This window comes from Oryctolagus cuniculus, chromosome 8 (genome assembly GCF_051225735.1).
Source record: "Oryctolagus cuniculus isolate XC-2025 breed Fujian yellow rabbit chromosome 8, ASM5122573v1, whole genome shotgun sequence".
Lineage (NCBI taxonomy): Eukaryota > Metazoa > Chordata > Mammalia > Lagomorpha > Leporidae > Oryctolagus > Oryctolagus cuniculus.
In genome coordinates this window covers 114,414,822-114,433,211 of record NC_142874.1, presented here as the reverse complement: position 1 = coordinate 114,433,211, position 18,390 = coordinate 114,414,822, and the positions used below count along the sequence as shown (strand labels likewise).

At 38.2% G+C, this 18,390-nt stretch overlaps 1 protein-coding gene across 2 annotated transcripts in view; it reads left to right on the top strand.

Annotated features, from left to right (window-relative positions):
- The window catches only part of CFAP299 (cilia and flagella associated protein 299), a 746,834-nt gene that overhangs the window by 716,685 nt on the left and 11,759 nt on the right, over positions 1 to 18,390 (top strand). The window contains exons 5-6 of one of the 2 annotated variants that reach the window (XM_089302635.1): positions 8,481 to 8,610; positions 12,041 to 12,216. In XM_089302635.1, coding sequence (XP_089158761.1) covers positions 8,481 to 8,610; positions 12,041 to 12,216 — 306 coding nt within the window. The remainder of the gene's footprint in view (positions 1 to 8,480; positions 8,611 to 12,040; positions 12,217 to 18,390) is intronic. The other variant, XM_002717091.6, reaches the window with a different exon arrangement.

The window sequence follows — 18,390 nt, the reverse complement described above, 5'->3', positions numbered from 1 at the left end:
TAGCCAAAAAAAAAAAAAAAAAAAAGTGAGCCTCAAGGTAACCACTAAGCAAAATCTATACATAGCCTAACCAAAAACAATAAGCAAGGAATCAAAGTACACCACTAGAGAAAAATCACTTAACCACAAATGAGGGTTATAATTTAGGAACAAATAAAGAAAGGAACTACAATAAAATATAAAACAAATATCAAAGTGGGAGTAGTACGATCTGTTTAAGGTTTATTTATTTGAAACTCAGAGTTATAGAAAGAGAGGAAAGGGGAGTGAGAGAGTGAGAGATGGAGGGGGAGATAAAGAGAGAGAGACAGAGAGATCTTCCATCCATGGGTTTTGGGTCACTCCACAGAAGGCCACAGTACCCCAGGCCAAAGCTGGAAGCTTCAGCTGGGTCTGCCACATGCTGGCAGTGGCCCGAGACTTAGGCCATCTTCCACTGCTTTCCTAGTGAATTGTCAGGGAGCTGTATCAGACGTGGAGCACTGGGACTCAAACTGGCACCCATCTGGGATGCTGGTGTCACAGGCAGTAGCAGATTTTACTTCCTACACCATAGCTCCAGTCCTGGAGAGTAATATTTACCTGTCAATAATTACCTTATGTGTCAATGGATTACATTTACACAAAAAATACTTACTAGATTAAAAACAGGACCCAGCTGTATGAAGATTAATAATTTCACTTCAGGTCTAAGCAAACACAGACTGAAAGTGAGAGGATGGAAGCCAAAAAAAAAAAAAAAAAAAAAAAAACAGGAGTAGCAATATGCTATCTGATAAAATAGACTTTAAATCAAAAACAGTAAAAAGACCAAGGGGGGCATTCTATAATAAAATATTCAATCCAGCAAGAGAAAATAACTCTTATGACTATGAATGCACTGAATGTTGGAGCCAGCATAAAGCAAATATATAATGAACGTAAAGAGAAAGATAAACTCCAACATATCTACAGTGACTTTAACACCCTTCTTTCAAAAATGGGAAGATCATCTACACAGAAAATAAATAAGAATCAGCAGAGGTAAATTGCTGCTCCCTAGATCAGTTAGAACCATCGGACGTCTAATGACTTTCCATCCAACAGCTTCAGAGTGCACATTCTTCCCAACAACACAAGGAACATTTCAGGATAAATCATATGATAGGTAACCAAATATCTCAACAAATTCAAAAGAACAGAAATCATACTGATTATCTTTTCTGACCATAGTGTAATAAATTAGAAATAAACAAGAAAAACTTTGTAAACAAATGTGGATGGTAAACCACTTTCTCATGAACAACTAATGGATCAACAAAGAATTCAAGGAGACCACTAAATATTTATTTTTTAAATATTATTTATTTGAAAGGAAGAATTACAGATAGGCAGAGGCATAGAAAAAAAGAGGGAGAGCTCTTCCATCCACTAGTTCACTCCCCAAATGGCAGCAATGGCCAGAGCTGGGCTGATCTACAGCCAGGAGCATGGAACTTCTTCCAGGTTTCCCACATGAGTACAGGGGCCCAAAGTCTTGGGCCATCTTCTACTGCTTTCCTAGGCCATAGCAGAGAACTGGATCAGCAGCAGAGCAGCTGGGACTCGAATGGGTGCCCGTATGGATGCTTTACCTGCTACACCAGAGCACTGCCCCCATGTTTCTTGAAATGAATGGAAATGTAAACATAATACACCAAATCCTATGGATTACAAAAAGAAAAAAAAAAACAGTACTAAGAGTACTAAGAGGGAAGTTTACAGCAATCAATGCCTGCATGAAAAGAAACCGGAAAACTGTCAAAGAAGCAACTTATAGCTGCACATCAAGGAACTAGAAACAAGAAAAAATCAGATGCAACATGTATAGAAAGAAAAAAATAATAAAACTCAGAACACAAGTAAGTAACATGAAAACCAAATGAAATTTAAAAACATCAATGAAATGAAGAGCTGTTCTTTGGGAAAATAAACAAAATTGATAAACCATTAGCTAGACTAACCAAGAGGAAAACAGGAAAATTGGAATACATAGAGATGGAGATGAAAATGTAAACATTAACACCGACACCACAGAAATACAAAAGATATTCAGAGAGTATTATGACAATTATGTGCCAACAAAATCTATTACCTGGATGAAATTGCCAAATTTAGGGCACATGCACCTTACCCAATTGATTCATGAGAAAACAGCATATCTAAATAGACCAATAATTGGTAGCAAGATTAAATCAGTTTTAAAATTTTTGCCGGTGGTGGAAAGCCCTTGAGTGGATTGATTCAGCAATGAATTTTATCAACCTTTAAAGAAAAATTAAAACCAATTCTTCTTAAATTATTCAAAAAAATCAAAAAGAATTCTTCCAAATTCATTCTGAAGCCAACATTACCTTGATACCAAAACCAGAAATGGATGCAGCAACAACAAAGAAAGCTTAATACATTATGCTTGATAAACAAAAGCAGAAATCCTCAACAAAATATGAGCAAATTGAATCCAACAGCACATTTAAAGGATAATTTATCCTAGGGATACAAGGATGGTTCAACACGCACAAATCAAAAATGTGAGATACCATATCTATAGAATAAATGACAAAAATCATTTGGTAATACTCTTCCTTGCTGATTTCTCTTACTTCCTTGTTGATGTTCCCAATTTCATCCTTGTTTGCACGTTTTTTTGGTCACAGCAGTCACCTTTCAATGGGTCCCCTGATACTTCCATGTCTATCATTTATTCTTGGAAGCTCCTTTAAAGCTTCAGAATATAATTCACTATTTATTCAGTTAATATGAATTCATTGTCTTCCATGTGACAGACATGGAATAAGAGGGAGTTTTGGAAATAAGAAATTCATCAATGCAAACCACAATCCTTTCAGTTTTCTTCTTCCACAGGAATTTCAACAGGTCTAAAGCAGAACTACCCCACGCATTCTGCAATCTATTCCTTCTCTTGTGTTTTATAACATAGTAAATAGTTCCATCCACTCCAAAATGCAAGCCAGAAATATGAGAGTAATAGTATACTCTGGTCTCATCCCTGACCATTAAATTCATCTATTCTATTGGTTAATATCTTCTCAAATGCAGTCCCTCATTTTTATCTATAAGTACACTTCAGGATTGCTTATGCTACTGCAAGTCTCTCTCTCTCTCTCTCTCTTCCACCCCTTCTCTCCTCTGCTTTCCAAAGTAAATATCCAAATCGCTTCCAAATTTATATTTCTAAAACATACATTTTTGTCAAACTATCCCATTGCTAAAAATCATTTTAATGTTACCATATATTCTAGGAATAAGTCCAGACACTTTTCCATTTTATTTAAAGTCCAATATGACCTGTTGCCTTCTAGCATCAATTTCTCTAACCTCCAGTGCCTTCCATGATGCAATTACGCTGTACAACTCACAATGTCATGAACATGCTATGAAATTTTATTCATGCATACCATTTCATGTGGTTTTCCTTAGCTCATAATGCCCTTTCATTCTCTTATCAGCATGACATATGATTTACCAAGACTTACCTTCAGCTTGCAAGCCTTTCCAGGCCCTGCCTTCAGCCCTCTGTGGTACCTGCTATCTTACCTTATCTGTATGGAACTTTAATATTTTAATATATGGCTTCCATCATTTGATACTAAATAAGGGCTCTTTTTCATTGATTTTGTAATCTCTTCCCTTCTATTCATTATTTTCAATTCCCTTTTCTTTGGTTTGACACTATGCTGTAGCATAAAAAGGAGTCTGAAATTTAGATTTTAGAAGTCTAGAACTTAATTTTAAATAGAAAAGTTCTTCTTACATATGAGGCTTAACCAGAGAGGATAAGGCTCTAACCTGTTTCAGAAAGGGAGATAAAGCTGTCCAGTACTACCACATCACAATCAATGGAAAATCTAATTTAATCAGGTTCACTTGTCCTCAAGACAATGATAAATACAAGCATGCAGATGATATAGCTGTGTGGTCAGTAGCAAGGTGATCATCTAAATGATTTAGAATATACTTATAATAGATACGTACATATGTAGATCTGTTTATGAAACAGAGCACTAGACCATTATATTCCAAGAACATCATTTATTTCATAGAGATACAATGACAAAATCTAAGTGGAAAATAATGGGTATGAGTTAGATGTTTGTTTACTTGAAAGGTTCATGGAAAAACCTATGCATTATCCTTGATTTCTTCATTGCCTTCTTCTTTAGCATATAATAGTTTATACTCTTATTAACTTTTCATTCAAAATAGATTTAAAAAATGGCTCCAACTGCCTAAAATGATAGATTTTCATTATCTCTTGTACCAAATTTTATAAAAATTAATCAACTTAAATTGACAGTCTAGGAAAAAAAGTAGCACTTGAGCAATAAAGCTAGGAAGAAAAGTGAAATTTTTCTGTAAAAAATAAGCTTTTATAAAATTTAACACCAAAAACCAATCGAATTAAAAAAGTCAAACTTGAAAAATCTCAGTGAAATGCAATATTTTAATTTATTCTTCATCTTAGTCCTTTCCATTTTAACTTAAATTATTAATCCTTTATAGCTTACTAATAAGTTCAAGAAGAAATTAAAATCGTAGGAGGCTTATTTTTGGAAATGAATACACTATAATATTGCTATCAACAATACCACTATTATTATTAATTTAATAATTGCATGCTTAGGAAACCAGAGTCAGATATAGTATAGTTGGACCAATGGGAAAATTATCTTGGAACAGCGATATATAAAATAAATGTTCATATAAAATTATCATAAGAAAATATTATAAATATTTAATCCATAATAATAAATATTGTAAAATATCTAAGAATAATCTGAAAAAAATCAGTTCCTCTAAACCAGTTGACTCATTCAAATCATAAGCTCTTTTCTCTGTAGTAGGCATTGAATTAATTCAGAGGTTAAGTATCACGACAACAAAAGTTTTAAAATTGGTAGGGTATATTATAAAATTAATTAAAATTTATCAGAATAAAATTGACTAGATAGTTTTATTTTTTGCAAAATGAGATTCATAACATAAATTTTGATGTCAAATATTAAGTATTTCACAAGTCTCAAATCAATCTGTTTAACACTGTTTATAAATATGAATGGAATAGAAAATAACGTCTAGAAACATATTCTATCAATTGTAAACTATGTGTAATAAAAGAACCATCACAAAACATTACATGAGGGAGGAATTAGTTTCAAAAGAGTGCTGTAACAATTATTTATTGACATATATGTCGCATCACTAGAACTTGTATGTGTGATTTTTATCTTCCTTTTTCAAACAACCTAGATGTCAGAGTAAATTACTTAAATCATTATCTTCTCAGTGAGTACAACTCTTTTGTTCTTATGTTTCACAAAACTTGAAATATGTTCAACACATAGTTTCCAAGCTTGTCATTTCCATTCCAGCTGGCTGAATAGGGAGGAAAATGTGAAAGTTTTTGAAGGATCCAAGCTGGATGTGGCATTATATATATATTACTTCTCCGTGTATTACATTTGCTAAATTTCTATTCTGTGGCTATACTGTAAGGAAGACATGAGTTACAGTCTGATGATCTGTCCAAGAATGAATTGAAACTGTATCCCCTAGTGAGCTGCTAGCATTATCTGCTACACAGCTTCAGGAAGTCACAACCGGTAGTAGTATTTGGGATAAAGTAGAGCATGTGTGTGTAACACAATGGGCTCTGGAGTCAGACTCTATAAAGTCAGAATCCAAGTGGCTCTGCACATATGAAATTTGTAATTTCATACCCGTTTCTATGGGGCCAGTGATAACCTTAAATAACATTGATAGATCAATAGGTTCACAACAGTACCTAGCACATGGTAATTATTAAATGATTGTTATTACCTTTATTAAATACCTATAATTATTTGAATTGGCGTGTGAAATGAAACCTATTTCTGACCCCTGCTTAGGAAAATGAATGTGTTTTGACAAACAACCTAAATTGCTTCATCAAAAGTACCACGTGCTGCAGAGAAGTTCCCAGGCCAATGGAAACATGGCAGCTCAGTGGCATAGCACGCATCTGTGAGTCTACAGACGCTACATGGATGGGGTCACTGTAGCCTCTGGGCGGTGCGGTGAAGCTCTCATAACAGCAGAAGCACTGATATCCATGCAGTTACGCACACAACTATCAGTCTCTGCTGATGAGGTGGTGTTGGCCCACGCCAACAGCCCAGGAGGGCAAGACATGCATGGCAGCGGAGGCTGGGCATGTTTGTATTTGACCTTAGAACGGCACCATGGGTGGACTGGATGGGAGGAGATCAATGTGAACTGAATTCTCCCTCTGGAGCAGTGCAGTGGTGTGAACTACCTCTCCCTGCCAAGACTCCCCATCAGAGTCTACGAGGACTCTAGAATGACCCAGCAGCACGACTTCAGATGTCCATGGTGTTGATACAGATCCATGGGAGCCTTTCATTTACCTTGTCCTTGTCATGAGAGGACCTTCCCAGATTCCATCTGTTCCAGACTGGGATAGCAGGGAAGTTGATGCAAGGTGCCTTGTAAAGAAAGGAACCAAAGAAACAGAAAAATTCTCAATGTGGACCAAGTGCTAATTCTACTTTTCCACTTACAAAGCTTTTACAACTCTACCAGATCTTCTCAAATCTCCATGTTCCACAGAGTCTTCATTCATCTACACCAAATTCTGTTGCTGCCTTCCTAAATATTCTAGCTCAGCAGCAGCTAGTTACGACTTTTTTTCTGTTTTTGCATCCGGTGCCTCAAATGCAGTATAACCTGTCCATTCCTGCTTTTTCAAGAGGATTTTCTATACAGACAGAGATGGTTAGGAAACTCTTCCCTTACTGCATGTCTCAGGGTAGACATTCTATGTCTTCACCACAGAAAGGGGGGAAGGGGAAGGGGCAGGGGAGGAGTACTCATAAATATACCCCCCTCCTGGTGACACAAACATTGGATCAGTATAATCAGTCACTTAGGAGTATTCAACAAATTGAAAGTAAACATATTACCTTTTATAGATATTAAGATAAAAGTGATTAATATTGATGCCTCAGAAAACAATAATAAAATAAGAGTGATTTTAGTGAATAAAATCCATTCTTTCAAAAGGATGGAGGAAGCACCTGGCTCCTGGCTTTGGATCGGCACAGCACTGGCCGTAGTGGCTATTTGGGGGGTGAACCAACGGAAAGAAGATCTTTCTCTCTGTCTCTCTCTCACTGTCTAATTCTATCTGTCAAATAAATAAAAAATAAAAAATTTTTAAAAAGCAAGTAAAAATCATAAATATGTCTATAGGAATAAGATGTAAGGAACAAATATATTGAGGACTCTTCCAGCATATGTGACAGTAACATTAAATTTTGATGAATAGGCCGGCGCCGCGGCTCACTAGGCTAATCCTCCGCCTAGCGGCGCCAGCACACCGGGTTCTAGTCCCGGTTGGGGCGCCGGATTCTGTCCCGGTTGCCCCTCTTCCAGGCCAGCCCTCTGCTGTGGCCCGGGAGTGCAGTGGAGGATGGCCCAAGTACTTGGGCCCTGCACCCCATGGGAGACCAGGAGAAGCACCTGGCTCCTGGCTCCTGCCATCGGATCAGCGCGGTGCGCCGGCCGCAGCGCGCCGGCCGCGGCGGCCATTGGAGGGTGAACCAACGGCAAAGGAAGACCTTTCTCTCTGTCTCTCTCTCTCACTGTCCACTCTGCCTGTCAAAAAAAAAAAAAAAAAATATTTTGATGAATAAGTGCAAAAACTTATGGAACAAACAGAAATCTCCATACAGAATTTTTAAAAGTGATAAAAATGTGAGTCCATGGTGTTGAGTAACAGAAAGAGCATTAGGGTACTTTGGAACATGCAGAAGTGAGTTGAAATATTAGCCCGATGATGTATTAGCTGGAGGGTCTTCACTGTGCTGGTTGACGCCCTTCTAGTTCTGGTCTGTTGATGAGAGCAACTTCCTACTGGTGTAGTGATAGACTACGACACATCACGACTGGTCTAAGATTACCACTCAAACGTAAATTGTTTACCCACTCCCTGGGAAACATACTAATGAAAAATAGAGCCTGAAAGAAAGAAATCAATTTAAAATTGTTTTGAATGAAAAGGGATGGTTTAGCCTACCGCCACTCCTTCCAGTGAGCAGCCTATTAACACCCTGAGGAGGCTGTGCTCCAACAAATGACCTTAAATTGCATCCATTTTCTTCTTGACTTCCTGAGCATGTAGTACGGGATAGGTCTTCAGCTGCAGGGCGTCCAGACCAGGAAATCATGCAGAATTGTCATAAATATGTGTCTAAATGGTTTGAGAATAACCCAGTCCAATCTCTGCTGCAAGAATTTTGATCTCTGACATATTCTACATGATTGTACAGCTGTTGCTATCCACTGTTTTGAGATCAAACTGCACCAAGTATTTTCCAAAATATATTTGTCAATTTAACACATTATGCATCTTAAATGCTAACCAGTGTTTATTTTTATAGCTTTTACAACTGGGACAGTCATATTGCCGTTTGTAATTCAAGTCCCAACTATCAAGTGATTGCTGATAACCCAGAAGGCTTACTTTTCAAATACAAAAGAGACAGAAAAATTCTCAACGTGGACCCAAAGGTAATTCTACATTTCCACATATATATCTCTTCTTTTATTGTTTTCCTACCATTATTCAAAAATGTATTAAATATTTCACATTCTTAATTTTGTAAAATTTTTAAAGATTTGTATATTTAAAAGGTAAAGTTTCAGAGAGAAGGGGGAGGAAGGGAGGGGGAGAGAGATTATCCATCACTAGTTCACCACCCAAATGACTGCAACTGACAAGGCTGGGCCAGGCCAAAGCCAGGAGCCACGAACTTCATCCGAATCTCCCATGTGGGTGCAAGGGTCCAGGCACATGAGCCATCCTCTGCTGCCTTCCCAGGTGCATTAACAGGGAATTGGATCAGCTACTAGCCAGGACTCAAAGCACCACAGGTGGTGCTTAACACTTTATGTCACAATGTTGGCTATAATATTGTAAATTTATAAATGAAAAATCCTTTTAAATTTAGAACATATGACATCTTAAAAAAACTATAGTTTAATAAATCATCAGAAACTAATACTGAAGAGTTAAGGGGGAATTTAAACAGAAGTCACTCACAAATGGGAACACACCCCCTTAACTAGCAGCAGAATTAGGTCAGCAGGTCAGTGGGCAGTGTACCTGCTTTTAGTAAGGATATGAGTCATTTAGGAAAGGGGGACTCTCACCTCACACTTGTACCCAGAATTCTCTGTGGCTAACAATGTAAATAGTATGGCATTTAATACACTTCTAAGTGGTATCCTGGAGAAGAGTTTTATGTAAGTATTTTCCAGACATATCCTGTGATCTTGTAAAGTTCTTCAAGGACACAAGTTTACATCACATATTTTCAAATATTGCATTTGCATCGTGACTTGTTACCATGACTCTGTCGTATGTCTGCAGATCAAAGTTTAAACTTTGCCTAAAGTCATTGGGTGCAGGGATAGTTTAGATGTTTTGTTTTCAGCTTTTAAACGTATTATTCATGTATTCCTTCATAGTGAAAGCAATAGGAATTCTGTGGTTTGAGACAGGGGTAATGACAGACCACAGGAAAAACGGGAGTCAAATCCCATAGTCTTGTTCGACAGTTTTTAGAGATCTGAAATGAAAAAAGCCATCTTTGTTCCACATCCACTTACTATAATTCCTTGCATGAAAAAAGTGCTCAATAACTATATGTTCAAAGAATAAGTGAATGGAATTCTGTAGCAAGCAACAGATTATATTCTGTCATCAGATTCAGCTCCAAATGTCAGAAATTCCAAGACTGATTTAAGCTGAAAAGAAGTTTCCTTCTCCCCGACATGTGCACTTAGCAGCACTCCAAGGGTGCCATTCCTTTAAGCTCGAGTGTCTCATATCCTCAGGTCCAGGTACAACAGCCACATTCAGACAGAACATAGGAAGCAAGGTTAGAGGGTATAAAGGTCAAGCCCTTGCCACTTTTTAAAGAAGTTTCTGAAAATCTACCACATATTCACCTAATTCTATCACAAGAACATACTCATTGGCCATGTCTAACTAGATGGAAGACTAAGAAGTGAAATCTTTATGCAGGTGGGCATGCTTCTCATTAAAACCAGGGATTATGGAACAGCGAGAAGAGAGGACTGGGTAAACAACTAACAACTTCTGACACAACACTGTCTCTTACAGAAGACGGGTACTCCTTTTGGTTTCAAATTCCTCATTAGTGAAATGAATTACTGCATTAGAAAACCTTTAGGGCCATATTTATTATGAATTGACAAATACTAGAGTTTATCAATACTACCAGTGTCTCCTATGGGTGTTAAAATGTGATCAAATAGGGGCTAGTGTTGTGATGTAGCAGGCTAGGCTGCCACCTGCAGCACCAGCATCCCGAATGGGCTCCAGTTCACATCTCACCTGCTCCACACCAGATCTAGCTCTCTGCCAATGGCTTGCGAAAAGCAGCAGAACATGGCCCAGGTGCTTCGGCCCTGCCACCCATGTGGGACACTCAGAAGCAGTTCCCGGCTTAGGCCTGGCCCAGCCCTGGCTGTTATGGCCATTTGGGGAATAAACCAGCAGATGGAAGATATTCTCTCTCTCTCTCTCTCTCTCTCTCTCTCTCTACCCCACCTTCATCCTTCCCCCCTCACTCCCTCACTCTGTAATTCTGGCTTTTAAATAAATAGCTAAATCTTTTTAGAAAAAGGGATCACATGGAGCGAAGTACACAAGTCTTAATAAATAACATTCACAGAGTTTTTCCCTTTTGGAAGGCTGAACTATCTATGTAAAAAAAGATTTAAAATTATTAATAGGTTCATTAATATGTGTGAAACAAATCTTTGAATCAGTTTTGACTGACATCATACTTTAACTATTTTAGGGCTCTGCTTTAACGAATGGCATACTTCAAGAGTGTATGTCATGAACTTTTTATGGACCTTCAGAAATCCCTATTGAATATAAACCATTACTTGAACATGGTTCAGATGATTTTAACTAAAACTCTCACTTCCGAAAAAATCAATCATGTGATACCCAAGTCTTACTCAAAAATATATGAAATATACCATCTTCTTTTTCCTGAAATATTTTGATTATTATTCATGATAATTTTGAAGAAAAGATTTTCCAAATGTTAGAAATAGAACAAGGATTTAGTTAGTGACTGAAAGAAGTAAGAAATTAGTAGGTAATACAAGTATCATGTTTGGATACTTGTATTAGTGTGGAATTTTATTTTAAGTTTATCCTTTTGAAGATAAAAATTAACAACACATTTACTGGGAAGAAATCATGGTCTCAGTATCAGTGTGGAAAGTTTTAGGTCTTATTTACTGTTAATTGGCTTCATGGCCTTAATAAATTCATTTCATCTCCCGGAGTTCTAATGTTCATGCCTGCAAGATGAGGATTCTTTATGTTGTTGTTGATTATTTGCCTTGTTTTGTTTTCTGATTTCTTGAGTCTACCTACAGAACCAGGCCTTATTTGCAGAGACTTTGCCTCAACTGGCTCCTAAAGTACATATTTTAATAACTTAACCAGTGTGATTCTGCTACAGATTGTCCATGAACTGTCATTTGGGAAACCCTTGCCCCGTAAAACAAACAATAAGCTCAAGAAAACTAGTACTCTGCAGACACGAGTGGAATAACACTAATGTATCTTCATTTTCATGATTAAGTATCGAACTAGCATGAACATTTCCTTCATAATTTCTCAACTTACCCTCTTCTGAGACCCTTGACCATTTCTGTTTCATGTAGCTAATATAACATTTCTTCTTTTAAGATTTAGTTATTTCTTTGAGAGTCAGAGTTACAAAGAGAGAGGGAGGGACAGAGATCTTCCATCTGCTGGTTCTCTCTCCAGATGGCTGCAGATGCCAGGGTTGGGCCAGACCAAAGCCAGGAGCCAGGAGCTTCTTCTGGGTCTCACACATAGGTAGTAGGAGCTCAAACACTTCGCCATCTTTGGCTGCTTTTCCAGGCCATTAGCAGGGAACTGGATCCCAAGGGGAGCAGCCTGGACACCAGCCGGCACCCATATGGGATGCTAGCTTCATCAGCAGTGGCTTTACATGCTTCACCAAAACGCTGGCCCCAATATAACATCTCTTACAAAATCACAGGAGAATCAAGAAGTAAACCAGAGGTCTATTCTTGGTAAGTACAAATATATAATCGTAAGAATATTTTATACTCACAATTTTTCTTAATATTTTTGCTTACAGTTCTTTCAATGATGAATATGTACTTATAAATCCATTAATTAAGGAACTATAAAATATTGTCAGAACAATACATCTCAACTCTCTGTTTTTTGTTCCTTAAAGGACTCTCTTTGAAATAATTTTTGCTTAAAATTAAAGAGGTCAAGATAAATAAAAGGTGGAAACAGTGACAAACAGGATGCTTCCTTTGTACAACACAGATGTAGACTCATTAATCCTGAAGTGCGGTTCTCATGAAATGCAGTTGTTTGTGAATGGTAGCAGTAGAAAAAAGAGAATTGTGCAGGTCTTAGAACAAGTAACATGCGTTTATTGGGTAAGAAATTCCAAATGCAATAGGAGTTTGGTTGCATTTAAAACAGGACCACTAGCTTTAACTTCCCTGCAGCTGTATAACATCTGGAACAAATAAGGCAAGTTTCTATTTTTGAGTGAAGAATGCTTGTCTGAGTGATTCACACCCACCAAAATGTTTCCAGTGTTTTATCTTTAGAAGGATTGAGTGGAAGCACTTTGCACTCACTCCCCTACATTATCTGGCCAAATGAAAAAAATAGGCATTTTTCTTTTACTTTTAGGAAGCATTACCCATGAGAGAGTTTATTTTAAGTCTTACTGTAATGTAAGTGGTCTAAAACTGACATGATCCACTGATAAGATGAGGAGGGGCGGAGAGATTTGCCCTAAAATAGTTAAAATGGGGAAACTCATCCTTAACTGCACCAGCTTTTGTCCAATTCCCCCTCCCATTAACAGAATGATAAAGACATACAGAACCCCATCATTTAGTGAAATAACAAGTTACTAAGTATTCAGTAAATGTTCATTGAATATATGATTGATTGTATGATTCCTTCCAAAAGCAAAATAAAAGAAACCTACACTAATCATAAGGTGAGGAATTTACATGTCATTAAGATTTGATGTGGCAGTGACAGCAAAAATGAGTACAGACACTCCACTCTATACTGATCCAAATAAGTCAGAAAATAAATTATTGGAATTTATCATGAGAAATGGATCTTTATGAGATTATGCAGAAATTTGTATTTTTGGTTTATGTTTTCAAATCTTCTTGTATAATTCCAGGAATATTTCATTTAAGATATCTCTAATATTGATGAATTAGAATTTGTTTTTGATTTATGAGCATACTTACATTAATTGCTCAAGATCACAAAACTGTTGGTAGAATGTAGCAGTGAAGCCTGAACTTAAGCATTATGACACATCATGGGAGAGATAAAGATGAGCAAGATTCTAGCCTAGCCCTCCAAGTGCTTATATGCTTTTTAAGGAAATAGGCATGCATAACCTTAACTGCAGTATGAGGCAGAAAGTGGTACATTGCTATTAAAAGAAATATTTTCAGAGTTTAGTGAGAGATGACTGTCCATCTGGGGGCAGAAACTAGTAAAGAGGAATGGTGAGGGGACAGCACTGGAGACAACATTTGGTGATTGCAGAGGGGGTACTCTTTTTTTCTCAGATCTAATTAAGCATTTATTTTTTTCCCCAGAAAACTTTTATTTAAGGAATACAAACTTCATATATTTCATAATTATAACCTTAGGATCATGGTGTTTCTTCCTACTGGACCCACCCTCCCACCCCTCTTCCTCCTCCCTCTCCTATTCCGATTCTTGTTTTTTACTAAGATGTATTTTCAATTAACTTTATACACATATGATTAACTCTACGTTAAGTAAAGAGTTCGATAAATAGCATGGGAAAAAAACTAGCTTAGAAAATTTAGCCAGAAATCAATCTATGCATCTAAGCCAACTTACTTTTGACAAAAGAGCTAACTAAGCTCAATCCCTGGAACAAGGACAGTCTCTTCAACAAAGGGTGCTGGGAAGACTGTATCTTCACATGCTAAGTATGAAGCAAGATCCCTACCTTACACAAAAATCCACTCATAATAAATTAAAGACCTAACTCTATGACCCAATACCCTCAAATTATTAGAGAGCAATGGGGAAACACTGCAAGACACTGGCACGGGCAAAGAGTTCTTGGAAAAGACCCCAGAGGCCCAATCAAAGCCAAAAATCACAAATGGGATTACATCAAATTGAGAAGCTTCTGTACTGCAAAAGACACACTCAGGAAAGTGAAGAGGTAACCAATGGAATGGGAGAAATTATTTGTAAACTATGCGACTGATAAAAGATTAATTACCAGAATATATAAATATATCAAGAAACTCAACAGCAACCCAGTTAAGAAATGGGCAACGAGAAGGCAGTGGAGGATGGCCCAAGTGCTTGGGCCCTGCACCTGCATGGGAGAATTTACCTCGGAATTTACCCAAGGGAAATGAAATCAGCATATGAAAGAGTTATCTGTATCCTAGGCCTGTGGCCATGGCTCACTAGGCTAATCCTCCCCCTTGCGACTCTGGCACACTGGGTTCTAGTCCCGGGTCGGGGCACCGGATTCTGTCCCGGTTGCCCCTCTTCCAGGCCAGCTCTCTGCTGTGGCCAGGAAGTGCAGTGGAGGATGGCCCAAGTCCTTGGGCCCTGCACCCCATGGGAGACCAAGAGAAGCACCTGGCTCCTGCCATTGGATCAGCATGGTGCGCTGGCCGAAGCACGCTGGCCGTGGCGGCCATTGGAGGGTGAACCAATGGCAAAGGAAGACCTCTCTCTCTCTCTCTCTCTTTCATCCTCCCCTCCCCTCCCCCCTCCCCTCTCCCCTCCCCTCTGCTCTCCTCTCTCTCTCTCTCTCTCTCCCCTCCCTCCTCTGGAACTCTTACAAATAAATAAATAATTTTTTAAAAAAGATACTATATATTTCTCATGAACTTTTTTTGAAGATCCCTCTTAGTTGCTTGATAACTGATAACTAAGCAATTAAAAAAGTCGGTTAAAAGATCTCAAAAGTAGATGCCTTCTATTAGATGTAGGACATGGGTGAATCCTTTCTGTATCCATTCTGATGTCACAGAGTTTGGAGGGCATGTGCAATGCAGATTGTGTAATGATTAGCAGGATATATTTCTTTTTTCTTTATGCATCAATGCCTCTGACTGTATAACAGGAACCCAGGCTCCTCTTTTTGAAAACAGTTCACAGAAGTTGAGATATCACAATGAGCTACCTTGGAATGCAAGCTGTTACTATAAGTCCCCTTTCTCAACATGTAGCCTTTCATGGCTTGATTAGAAGCAATTCCTATCAATTCTGGAAAATGTATCATTCTCACACTGAGCAATCAGAGAAACCCTGGACTCCACCCGCTAAGGATTCCAACAGAATCCATCTTTGGTGAGACCCAGGAATCCGTATTATTTTAAAAGCCTTGCCAGCTGATCCTAAAGCTTAGCTGAGTTTGAAACCCACTGCTTCGCATCATACTGTTCTATTAGTTGTCACCTCACCTTACTATTTGTACATAAAGTAATGGAAATCCATTCCTTTAAAAGAAGTTTGAATTCAGCACTCTTAATTTTAAGTAGTTTAAGTTACACATTCTTGGAACCGAACAAACTTTAAAAAGTATAGACCATACACCAAAGACTTTTGGATAACCTCCACAGACATCCAACCATACTAGATGCTTCTGCTAATAAATTGCTGCTGTTTTTTCTTACTCATTTGGCTCATTATAGGGAAGTGGGGGAGGGGCAGGATCAGGAGGAGGGGAAGTGTGGAAGGATGGTACCCATTTTTACTATCACTGCTTCTTTATTTTTATTTATTTATTTATTTATTTTTGACAGGCAGAGTGGACAGTGAGAGAGAGAGACAGAGAGAAAGGTCTTCCTTTACCGTTGGTTCACCCTCCAATGTTCGCTGTGGCCAGAGTGCTGCGGCCAGTGCACCACGCTGATCTGAAGCCAGGAGCCAGGTGCCTCTCCTGGTCTCCCATGCGCGTGCAGGGCCCAAGGATTTGGGCCATCCTCCACTGCACTCCCGGGCCATAGCAGAGAGCTGGCCTGGAAGAGGGGCAACCGGGACAGAATCTGGTGCCCCGACTGGGACTAGAACCCGGTGTGCCGGCGCAGCAGGCGGAGGATTAGCCTAAGTGAGCCACGGCGCCGGCCCCTATCACTGCTTCTTTAACAATCACTTTGTGAAGTAGATCTGCCCAGAAGCTCAGAGGAAATTGTTCATATGACAGAAACTTGTAAAGCTTAACCTGTAGAACATAAGGAATCTTTCTCATCATTTTACCATCATATCACCAGTGCTAGTGCCATGCCTGCACATGGTAGGTATTCAGCAAACGTCTGTGGAATGAATAAATTGAATATTAAATCTTTGCTAAAGAAATGAATAATAGGGCCAAAAATAATTCTGGAAACTTTTGAGGTTAACTTTAAAATATTTTAGGATCTTAGGTACTAGAAACATATGTAAAGCTCAGGCTATTTTTAGCTGAAAACCAGCAGAGTGGTGGACCCTGGTGCTTTTCTCTCCTTGGTAGGTGAACTGACTCTCAAGCTGAACCTTGGAACACTGACTGTGGGCAACCAGGGTAACAGGACTGTGTTAGGTGCCTTGATCAATGAGAGTAGCAATTATTTTATTATTTTTAAAAATAAATATAAAGACATAATAGATAGGTGCAAAAACTAATGTGTGAAGTTCAGAACACTCTAGATAAAATTTAAAATTGAAAAAAATTGAAAATAAATTTGATAAAAAACACCAGTTTTTGCTTTTGCTTTTTTTTTTTTTTTATGTAGAGGAAGATTGCAAGTCCAGCAGCACCTTCTCATAGCTCCTCCCTTTTCTGTTCTGTTCCTCTCAAAGGACCCCCACCCAAACACCGGCTACTATTAGTAGAAAGGGTGTTAATTGCCTCCTAAATTCATTGACTGCTCTTAATTTCCCTTGCCACCCAGACCTTAAAATCCCAGCCAGTCACAGCCTTGAAATGCCTCTTCTCAAAATGGAAAGCCCATAACATTCCTACGTCCTTGCAACAGATGGTTTGAATTAATTCTCTTGGAGCTCTGCCCTCCAGTGAGATCCCTCAGTTTTCTCATCTGTCTTCCTATAGGGGTCAGGGATATTTCCTTTAACATTAAAACAAAAACATCAAAATCAAAGCCAGTCCCCATACTAGATAGAATAAATTAAAGAAAGTCTGGTTTCTTCAAGTCTCAAAGAATGGGTCTGTCTAACCCCACTGCAAAACTGAATGAATTACTACTGGGCCAGTGAGGCAGGGGACACTTATGAATTGCCAACACCACTTTTTTGGCCCCTGGATTTTCCTTGGAGGCCTCTTATAAACGTTACTTTTTAACTGTGGCACAGTCATAGTTATTAAGAAAACCTGAAGTCTGGCCAACTTTCTGGTTTTGCTGCCCAAATTACTGAATGTTTGGTTGATTATAGCCCTAAAACAGCCACATACTAAGTAGCTTTTAAACATTTTCTCCCCTGGGCAATCACCTGGTCTATCTGAACTCAAAGTCCACCACATATAAATTAAGTATTTACTCAACTAACTACTGCTAAAAATCAATGGCCTAAAGGAATACATTAAAAATTACATAACAGAGCTTGGCTTTTGTGAATTAAAACTTCTAAAACTTAAGTGCCATGCCCTGCTCTTGACCTGGAAAACTTTAAATGCAATATTTATAGAACAACCCCTAGAGATAAGCATATTGTTCTTAGGTGTCCAATCCATGAACTCATACATGAAGTACAGTACAAGAAAGGTAAGCTGGAGGAAAAAATTAAATATTTAATTCTGCATTACACACAAATACACACACACACATCAATGTGTAGTAGTAAGAAAATATAAATTTAACTCTCTACCATCCAAATTGAATATCTGTAGTGAAAAGAGCAGTATATATCCCAATATGTAACATACCTGACAAAGAAAAATTTCTATTTTAAGCCTTTTTTAAAAAAAGATTTATTTCATTTCTTTGAAAAGTGGAGTTACGGAGAGAGATAGGGAGAGACAGAGTGAGAAGGTCTTCCATCTACTGGTTCACTTCCCAGATGGCTGCAATGGCCAGGACTGGGACAGGCAAAGCCAGGAGCTAGGAGCTTCATCCAGGTTTCCCATGTGGGTGCAGCACTTGGACCATTTTCTGCTGCTTTCCCAGGAGCATTAACAGAGAGTTGCA